Genomic DNA, 10,085 nt, shown 5'->3' on the forward strand with positions numbered 1-10,085 from the left:
TAATGTAAAGTCTTTGATGAGCATGTACGCCGAGGTAAAGTTAGGAGGGGGAAATACTCATGAGATGACTTTGAAAGCTTTCTCGATTTTATTTTGGCCCTTGAAAATAAAGGCACACACGAAGGATTAACATACTTATTCAAATGCCTTGAGTTATTGTAGAATTTCCATCTATTCCTTCTTATTGTTTTGCTTTGCTGATCTTGAAACTCACTTGCCAAGTTGTCACGTATCCTTGCTAGAGATGTTCACCAAAAGTGGATTGACGGTGAAATCATATCGTCCATTAGGTGTTCTTATTTCTCAACCTACGGACCAATCCAAGCCTGTTGCAGGCCGACCTGTACGGTTCAGGGGTCTAGGCAATGAGCTTTGATTAATAAAATTCTAATTAGATCTGTTTAAATTGTTTGACGGGGCGAATTAACCCGACGGATCTGACCTAAATTGACGACTCTAAAGACAACTGCAAGTGACACTCATAGTTGCTACACATGGTAATTTTTTTTAAAAAAAAATTAAGCTTACGGTTATGGCAATAGGCTTTTTTTATTATGATTTAGGAGTTGGATTATAATATTAAGGTAAAAAAAATCAAATTGAAAAAAAATTTTGGGTGTGTACGGGGTGTGCAGGGTAAGGTGTGTAGTATATCAAAACTTATATATAGTTTTGATATGCCACAACTCTTATGTCGCACACCCCGTGAGCACTTCAATTTTTTATTTTATTTGTTAATTTTTGTTCATTTTTTTAAACTGTCTGTTATGCCAATTAGATTTTGCCTTTAGGCTTTAGGAGTTGAATTATAGTATTAAACAAAAAAAAATTGAAGTGCTCACTGGTTGTGTTGTGTGTGTGTGTGTATATATATATATACATGTCGCTCACCTTACGCTGAACATCTAAAATATTTTTTTTGTTTGAAAATTTTTGTAAGATTAATACTATAATTCAACCTCTAAATCCTAAATGAAAAACCCTAAATAGCTTAACCACAAGCTTAAAATAAATAAATAAATAAGAAAAAACCTATGTACCACATAATCACACACGATTGCGCAGGGTAACATTACAATATATGAGTTTTGTATGTCACTCCCTTTATGTCACACACCTCGTGAGCACCTTAAATATTTTTTATATTTAATACTATAAGTTTATAATCCAATCCTAAATACTAAAGACAAAATCCTAAAATGACTTAATCGCTTATATATATATATATATATATCAAAGCTATGTTACCCTAAGGATCTTACCGTGTACATCCCGTGCAAATCTCAAATATTTTTTTATTTAAAAATTTTATATGCTTACTACTATAGCTCAACCTCTAAATCTTAAAGACAAATCTGATTGGCATAATGGGAAGCAAACAAAAAAAATATAAAAAACCAAATACAAATGCGCAGACTTAAGTCCATAAGCACATGGGATGTATAGGGTTTTGATATTCTATCCTATCTTACATTGCACATCCCATATGCACTTAAATTTTTTTTATTTGATTTTTTTTACTTAATACTATAACTCAACTCCTGAATCTTAAAGGTAAAATCTAATTAGGATAATTAAGAGCTTAAAAAAAAATCAATTACACTAGATACTTATAAGATGTGCGATGTCAGATGAGCAATATATCAAAATTATATACATATACAGAATGTGAACTTATCCGTGGGGACTCGTTTGCGCCTAACATGATTTGTTTTTTAATTTTTTAATTTTTAGGTCTTCGATTACGTGAATAAGATTTTATTTTTAGGTATATATATAAGGAGACCCAACTAAATCATACCTAATCATTTGGATAAACATGAATTTTACGTAATCATTGTCCAACAAATCGGGATATGACATCTCGTTGTAACCCTACATATACTAATTAAAGGCGTTCAATTCTCAATACTATCGTGTCTAATTTGGTGTCCAGTTTTATAATTAATCATTACAAAATTTAATAACATAATTCAGCTTGACCTTTTTTGAAAAAAAAATGAGACTATCAATTATGTATTTTCAAATTTAACTATATATATATTTCTGAAATTGCATAACGATCAATCATCCAAATTTAGAGATTCTTTCCTTTTTGTCAACAAGCATACGAATAAATAGCCATCAAATCCAATATAGAGAAAATTAATTAATTCTTCTGCCTAATCATCTAGATCTTCTAGATGGACAATACGCTATTGTACCCACCTGTCTCATCAAAACGACTGGTCCGTAGCTGTCCGATCCAATCCAATTTTAATAATAACAAAAAAATATTACATGTCCTTCGAGAGACAGCTGTTAGAAATTCCAACACCACAGGATCAAATTTGGCACGAGACATTCTCTTGACTCTCAAATAGTTATGGGAGTTTATTTGAAACAAGCATAAACTTTAATTTAATTTTTTTCAAAACAAGAGGGAAGGAATGAAGAAGCTTCCTGACGTTCACGTTAAAAAAGAAATAGGAAAGGGCGATACCAAACAAACCTCACGTCGAACTCGCCTTTTTCGCACCGATGGCTACAGCTGCCCGTGCGACGTTTTAGTTCCCTTTGTTGACCCGTCGAAGCACGCAGAACCACACATAAATACACACGCCGGTCCTTTTCGCCGCGACTGCTCGGTGCGATGGCGACGGCGAGAAAAAGAGGAGCGGTTGGTGGAACGGCTCGCCTCAGGCTGAGTCGGTCGTGGGGGAAAAAAAGATTCGGAGAGAATTAAGATCCTGTTTTGCGACGTCGACGTAAATCAGATAGTAGTAACAAGCCTGTGATCAGTGAAACAGGGAAACGATTATCATTAGGCCTGACACGGGTACGGCCAAATAAAAAAAAGGCTACACCATCAGAGATTTTGATCGGAATGGGGGAGGGTCCCTACCTGCAGGTGTTCAGGGGGAGAGCACCAGGTCTTTTGAGGCGTGTCCTTGCAAGTACTGTTTGGCACTTGAGGTAAATGCTGAGATGCAGCCAGTGATCTGTGGCACTGACAGGGCACTGTGGCAGAGCAGCGGCAGCTCGCTGACAGTGATGGCCACCGCGTCGTTGCTCGCGCTGCCGGTGTTTGTGTTAGTGTCCATCCAATTCCAGTTATGCAAGGACGACAAGTGATTAACAATAATTTAAGTTGTATTTCCCAGTTTATTCATGCACAACGTTCTGATTTTTCAGGAACGGCATATCTCATGAAAAAAAAAAACAGTATGAAATAAATAGAAGCTAAAGCCATCTTTCAAGGGTTTTGAGGACATGAACATGGATGATTTTCAGTTTACTTACATTGAAAGAATGTGATGATGATGAATAGAGGCATCAGTCAGTGTTAATGCCAAAATGTTTCTGGCCTTCTGTGTGAAGGATGTTCCTTCCAAATACACTGGGAATGGTAGAACTATGAATAACATATATAAAGCCCCGTATTAAATACTTGTGTGGACTGTTTCTGAATTACACTAGCATTATATAGTATGGTTTAAAATGTTGAGCCGTGCTACGTGTAGTAAGGTTGAAACTTTTGTTCTTTTGGAGGGTCATGACATGGTAGGGGCAAGCACAAGGTTTAATCATTGTGCCGCCTGTGCTAAAATAGTTTTGCCCTTGTCTGATCTAGACCTAAGCATGCTCAGATATTCAACTAAAAGAGAAAAAAATTTCAACTTAAACAATTTCTACTAAAAAGAGAAAAATCTTTCAAATCTATTCAACTAAACTAGTTGGCAAGGGAAAGGGTGAATTGATGATGGGTCACAATCCACTTGGTGCACTCAATGAGCAAGAACGATGAAATTCAATTTCAACTTATAACGAAGTAGATATTGTTAGAATTAGATTGGATTTTGGATTGGAATTTTGAACTTACAGTAATTCGGAGAGAGTCATCTTCTTTCTCATGTACGCCTTGTCAAGGGACTTCCATGCACAAATTTAGGCACAGCTTCAGATATAGGATTTGACATAGCTTCAAAAATTGGATTTGACAAAGGATTCAGACACAAGATCTGGTGCGGACTCAGATACTAAGCCATTCCTGTGAAGCATGAAAGCTTTATAATGAGATAATAGATAATTACTTGAAACAAATTGACTCCCCAAAACCACAAATATTTCATGATGTTAATTATTCTCTTAGAATGTGATAACCCAATGTACATTACTAATTAATACGGGTCTAAAATTGCATAATGACAATAAGATTTAGCATTTTCACTAGAAACCCATGCTTCGATCATCCAATAGCAACAGCGTTGTTTTTCCATTGTCTGCAAGAAAAATTGTTCAGAAGTACAGTGGAGCACAACATTAACTATATTGAACAGGTTTAGTCTTCCTTGCGCCTTCGGAAGTTCAGTAAGTTACAAATAAGAGAAACAAGCCATTGCCAAAATAAGACCAGTCGATTTGAGCTCTTTGGTTTGGGTTCAGGTCTGGGGCCAAAGATCCCTTTGTAGATCTCTTTCTGCTTTTGATAAATAGCTTTGTCATGTTCATCTAGCAAGTGAAGCTCTCGGATGATGGCCTTGTCCTGTGGGGCATGTTTCCTTGCCTTCTCGAGGTCCTCCTTTGCTGCATCAGTCTGACCAAGTTCTGCCCTGGCCTTTCCTCGTCTAAATAGAGCTTTCACGTTGTTCTCATCTTCTGACAACACCTTAAGATATAAAGGTAGAAAATCACTTTCCATTTATAGAATGTGAGAAAATCATGAAAGTAACCAGCAGAAGTGGTTCAATGGAATAACCATGTCCGCTAGTGCACAAAAGAGTGAGGTTTTATTGCTCAAGACATTTCCTTTTTTTCCATCAAAAATGCATTTCTACAAACTTTTGTGTTCAATGGCGTAGCCAGGGCTGGGCTTTACTGGGCTCTAGCCCAGTGCAGCCTAGCAATGCCCGGCAATTTTAACCTCACCTAGTAAGCAATGCCCAACAATTTTAGGTCTTAACTTTGGTTAGCCTCACCTAGTAAGCAATGCCCAGCAATTTTAGGCCTTAACCTTGCTATGCTGGGCTGGGCTTTACTGGGTTCAACATTTTTAGCCCAGGGTAATTGTTCAATCTGGCTACGCCATTGTTTGTGTTTGCTAATGGTTTAATGTAATATATCAACTGTCCTATAGGAAATTGTGTTGAACTAGCTAGCTTGAATAGTCTCTTGCAAGGCAGGAAACCTGAATGGGCAAGATACTTTTTCTTTTTTATTTACCTGTAACATTTCATACTCTCCCCAAAAAAGATCACTTCTTTCCTTGAAAAATAGAGCACATTAAGTGCAAGCCCTTACCTGCTTGTGATTTGCTCTTTATTTGCTAAGTAGATACGATTGTAAAATTGTGACTTCTATGGGCCGATGCTTCTATGGATGCCTGGTGTATCTTCCTTTACACTAACCTATGAAAGTTTTTAAGCCCGCCAAATAATCATCTATCAGTTTAAACATATCACAGCAAAACAGTTTCAACTCTACGAGCATCATACAAAGCGCTTACAATTAACAAGCTTAATCCCCTGGTAATGTAACTGCTATGTGTATTTTGTTACAAACAGCAACCTAATATGTCTCTGAGTTCAAGTCATATAAAAAATTCATACCTAAAAATAAAAGTGCTAGGAGCCTAGTACTTTGATCAATAAGTGTATGGATCTTGATGATTTATTTCTTTTGTACATATAAAACTCACCCTTTCTGTTTATATGATCTGGGAGATTAAGGAAATTTAGAAAGGAATGCTTAAGTAGATAATGCACAAAAATAATACATAATTGAACAGACAACATCTTGAGAAATACTGGAAAAGTTATGAATGCACTCACAATGGTGCAGTGACCAATAGCTTCCTGGTAACGTTTAAGTTTGATTAGGCATGCAGCCATGTTTAGATGGCATGGGTTCTTTACAGCCAAGGCCATGTCCCTATACTTTCCAAACAGTTGGAACATAAAATCATCTCCCATATAAGCTATTGCCTGACAAGCACAAGCTACATATAAATCTAATGAAGAAACTAACTTAATGCAATTAACAAGGATTGACTTGTAACAGAACTGACCATTTCATATTGTTGCATTGCTTCCTCAAGATTTTCTTCCTTGAAGTAATCATTCCCTTCCACCTTCCTTCTTTCAGCAGCTTCAATCCTCTCCTCCACTGTCATGTCACTTCGGGCTTTTCCCTGCAGAATAGAATTTATACACCAAAACATTAAGATAAGGCAATTATATCAACTGAGTTATGAAGTTAATTAAGAATTTTGGAGATACTAACTATTCAATTTCAAATACTAATGTGAGGTGATAGTATGGTATACAAAAAGAATGAAAAAAAAAGATAGGTAACTCACTTCTTTTGCCTCATCAAAGCCAATAAGTTCAACCTCATAGATAAGGTCTGCCATAGGAGGTACATTTGGGAATGAAAAACTTCCCTCTTTGCCGTAGCCTAGTTCCCAACCTACATGCAGTAGTGCCCGTTCTCCGCTCTTCATGCTAGCAATACCAATGGCTAAACCAGCCATTTCTTTCTTTTCTGTGTATCATAAGTCAAGAACACTCAATGAACAAACAAACTACCAAAGCTCTGTAGGAAATGTCTACTGGTTAATGATGGAATATAATCAAAATTAGATTTCATAGAAGTGTGCCTCATAATCATTTTTTGTGTTGGAACAAAAGATCCATGGAACTAAATACAGCATTATAACCTTAAAAAGAATAAAAACAACAGATGCCAATGATATTTTGTTTGTCACTCAATGCTTCAGAACAATGGGCACAATACCGTCTTGGAATTTATTTTGCAAAGATCCATACATGACAATAGCACCTTGCTTTGAGGCTAGACAACAATTGTATGACAGAACACACTATATTCAAGCAACATTTGGTCTTCGCCAAATGCAATGCTGGTGACCCATTTTTTTATTTTTAAAATAGTATCTGATTTTGGACTTCAATTTCATTAAACAATGAAACAATATTCTTTTGCTGCATGTATGTGAATAGTTTTTCATTATTTGAGAGGAAATGAAGTGAAAATCACATTCTCAAATGTAACAATAAAATATTAAAAACCCTAAACCCTAAAAAAAAATCAAATAATAATGGAAGCATTAAATAGTATATTACATATATATATATCAGGCACCTTATATAACAAATAGTAAAATAATAAGTATTTATATTGAAACATATAATATAATAAAGACAATGATATTTATATTATCCATAACAAAAAGAAAAATAAAAAATGGTAGAAAATATAGATACTTCTTAATAAAAAGCATAATAATAAATACAATAAAATTGTAAAATAACTTAAACAATAATTCTAAGAAGTACATTTAAGAACAAAATGGTATTAAGAACCAATATATGATGAAAATATTTGAAGAAATAAATTATAAATATAAAAAATATGATGAGTTTTTGGTTTGTAGATTTTATCCATATAGGCAAGCAAACACTAGACTATTTTTGATTTAGGTATAGTCACATACAGGAAAATCAGCTACTTTCCTTGAATATGTTTTCCATTAATATTCTACATGAAATAAAGAGCTTAAACAGTATCTTACTTTCAATGACTAGAAAATCCTACAAGGACTAAACATGAGGAGTACCTTTCCCCAATATGATTTCTGTAGGCCTCTGCTCTTGCCATGTATCTTCAAACTTGTGTGAAGTGCTTTTAGCCCATGCTTTATAATGAACTGCATAATGAGAAGTCATCAATGAACTAAATGTCTGGGTCATACGTCTTCAGAAGTCATACCAGCCATAAAATAAAGAATCAATTGCAATAAACAAGAAACATTAGCATAGTACTTTGTGAGAGAATTTAAGGCTTAATGGCATATAGATATAGGTTGTGAAGCATAGGATAGATAACATGTACATGAACAATACTCTCTATGTGTCTGCTTTAATCACATAAAGACTACTAAGTTACTAAGATTCTCTCTTATTGTCTGCTGGAATCACATAAAGGCTACTAACAAACTAAGATTTTAAAATATGTCTGATTTTAGATTCCCTAAATGGTTTCTCGGGGGTTGTTTGTCCTCATAGGCCATAACAAGCCAAAGACTAAAAATGAATGAACCACTAAATTCTGATGGTAATTCTAGTTTCAACTGTAAGTAATGATCACAAAACTTTTACACTTGAGCCACTGCACCATAACTTAATTTGTGCTTCATAATAGCACCTGAGCACCATAGGTAGTATTTCATGCTCAGAGAAATGATGTGTATCAAACTTCAGGAGATTTTAAATTTTAAATTTTCAAATAGGAAGTTTAGACTTCACAAGTTTCTAAGAAATGTTAGTTTTTATTTTCAAGTAAGACAAGATAGAAAAACTTATATTTTATTTTAGTAGGATACACTATTTAGGAATTAGTTATTTATTTACCAAGTAACCAAGGGATAGACTATTTCTTGTCTAACTTGCGAGAATAGATCAATGTTGAGGCCCTTAAAAGGGAACAAATCCTCTATTATTAATTGATATTCTAGTTAATGAAATTTTAAATTCTCCATGCATGTTTCACTCTCTGGGTGAAATGCTTATTTCTATTGTTTATTCTCATGCTACATTAAGTGGTATCGGAGCCAAATGTGGTTGGATCTCTTTGGTATGCTACCTATAACTCCTCACCAGCCCATGTTTTTCCTCTGAAAACCCAAGCCACCACCGCCCATGTTTTTCCTCCCTAGAAAACCCAAGCCACCACCAAAGCCATTTCCTTTTCTCCCTAGTAAAGGTGTTCACAATACACTATGTTGCCATAGCACCTGCCTATGGCCCTTGTAGAGGGCCTGCTTAAACCCATGTCTACCCAAACCACCACACACGAACTCACAAAAACCTTCTCCCATTCCCTAGAAATACACCCTGTGATTTGATTCTCCTCCAATATGAGAACCACCCCTACCCCTAGCCCTAGCCACCACTTGAAGCGAAACACTTCCAATTAGACATAAAAGAACTTGTAATTGTTCAATGGTTTGTTTTTAAAAATTAAATCTTCGTTATTCTAAGGTAATTGGATATTGAACTTTGTATACATGCATATAATCATATGATCTTGCTTTTGTAAAATTAATCATTTTGATTACGATGACAAAGTTTGCTTCATCGCAGACATAAACCTAGAGACAAAATAACAATTCACACATACAGAAGCAAGTCGACAGCTTTGGTGGCTTTCCACCATGGCCTTCCTTAATAATTTGCTTCTTGACATTCTCATGAAGGATATCCATATCTGATTGAACTTTTGGAATATCAATATCATCTTGCAGAGGTTCGTTATGCACAAATGCTGCAGCTTCGGTGACAACGTCATTGTCATCAGCATCAGAGCCTACCAAATTAATAAAACATCGGAAAAATTAGTTGATAAAAAAAATTCAAACGGGCTGGGAAAAAAAAGACTCTCTAAGATTTCAGATAGACTAATAGGAATATCAAACAACAATGCTATAGATATTATCAGTCCAGATGGCTTGCAGCTGATAATCGATAAAAGGATCGTACTTTTCTAATGCGAAATCAAAATGACAGATATAGCACACATAGTGTCTCGCCAGCTACCAACGACTTCTCGATCCACCTAACCCTCTCGCAGTGATAATTTTCCCTCATTTATCTCGAAAAAGGTTTTCTCATTCAACACAAACTCCTCTCTTTAAGTAAACCAATAGTAAGAATAAGTTCACAGAGCCGCGACCAACCCTAAATGCCTACAACTACCTCCAGAAACATAACATGTTCAAACCGAGAGAAAGAGGAATTACCTGGAGACGTCGGCGCTCCCCGGTCGACGACGGCAGGAGACTCTGGCGGCGGAGGAGAGGCGGGGGTGGAAGAAGCCATCTAGCGGGCGGAGGCCGGGGGGATCTGGAAGGGAAGGGGCGGCGAATGCGGAACCAGTGCGGAGACTCGGACATCAAGAGGAAATTATAGGAATGGAATACTCACTTTCCAGAAGCTTCTTCGCATCAGATCGACTTAAATTCTGGTTGGACGAGCGGAGAGAAGTCGAGTTCTATGTCTATGTTTTTTTATATATACTTTTTTATGTTT

At 35.8% G+C, this 10,085-nt stretch overlaps 1 protein-coding gene and 1 long non-coding RNA gene across 3 annotated transcripts; both read right to left on the reverse strand.

The window, feature by feature from the left end:
- Positions 1-2,376: 2,376 nt before the first annotated feature.
- LOC122023483 lies at positions 2,377-3,844 on the reverse strand. The gene is made up of 2 exons (XR_006123155.1): positions 2,885-3,844; positions 2,377-2,771 (listed from the first exon to the last, which is right to left on the reverse strand). It is a non-coding gene; the product is annotated as an uncharacterized LOC122023483 (long non-coding RNA).
- A 379-nt stretch (positions 3,845-4,223) lies between these two features.
- On the reverse strand, positions 4,224-10,024 carry LOC122023480 (peptidyl-prolyl cis-trans isomerase FKBP42-like). 2 transcript variants are annotated; one of them, XM_042581603.1, is made up of 7 exons: positions 9,797-10,018; positions 9,178-9,363; positions 7,616-7,705; positions 6,338-6,522; positions 6,047-6,169; positions 5,811-5,963; positions 4,224-4,648 (listed from the first exon to the last, which is right to left on the reverse strand). In XM_042581603.1, exons 1-7 carry the CDS (start codon positions 9,873-9,875, stop codon positions 4,322-4,324), a joined length of 1,143 nt encoding a protein of 380 aa, XP_042437537.1. In that variant the 5' UTR covers positions 9,876-10,018; the 3' UTR covers positions 4,224-4,321. The 2 variants fall into 2 exon arrangements, 1 of the variants encoding a protein (XP_042437537.1); XR_006123154.1 differs by having other exon boundaries at positions 4,637-4,830; positions 5,079-5,963; positions 9,797-10,024.
- Positions 10,025-10,085: the final 61 nt, after the last annotated feature.

Source organism: Zingiber officinale, chromosome 9B (assembly GCF_018446385.1).
Source record: "Zingiber officinale cultivar Zhangliang chromosome 9B, Zo_v1.1, whole genome shotgun sequence".
Classification (NCBI taxonomy): domain Eukaryota; kingdom Viridiplantae; phylum Streptophyta; class Magnoliopsida; order Zingiberales; family Zingiberaceae; genus Zingiber; species Zingiber officinale.

Bases quoted from the DNA above. Each gene is read 5' to 3' on its own strand.
- LOC122023480 (XM_042581603.1), bottom strand. From the start codon at position 9,875: ATGGCTTCTTCCACCCCCGCCTCTCCTCCGCCGCCAGAGTCTCCTGCC. The intron at 7,706-9,177 runs GTATGTGTGAAT...CTCATTATGCAG, and splicing joins AAAGCTGTCGACTTGCTTCT to TTCATTATAAAGCATGGGCT. The intron at 6,523-7,615 runs GTACTCCTCATG...TATGATACACAG, and splicing joins AGAAATCATATTGGGGAAAG to AAAAGAAAGAAATGGCTGGT.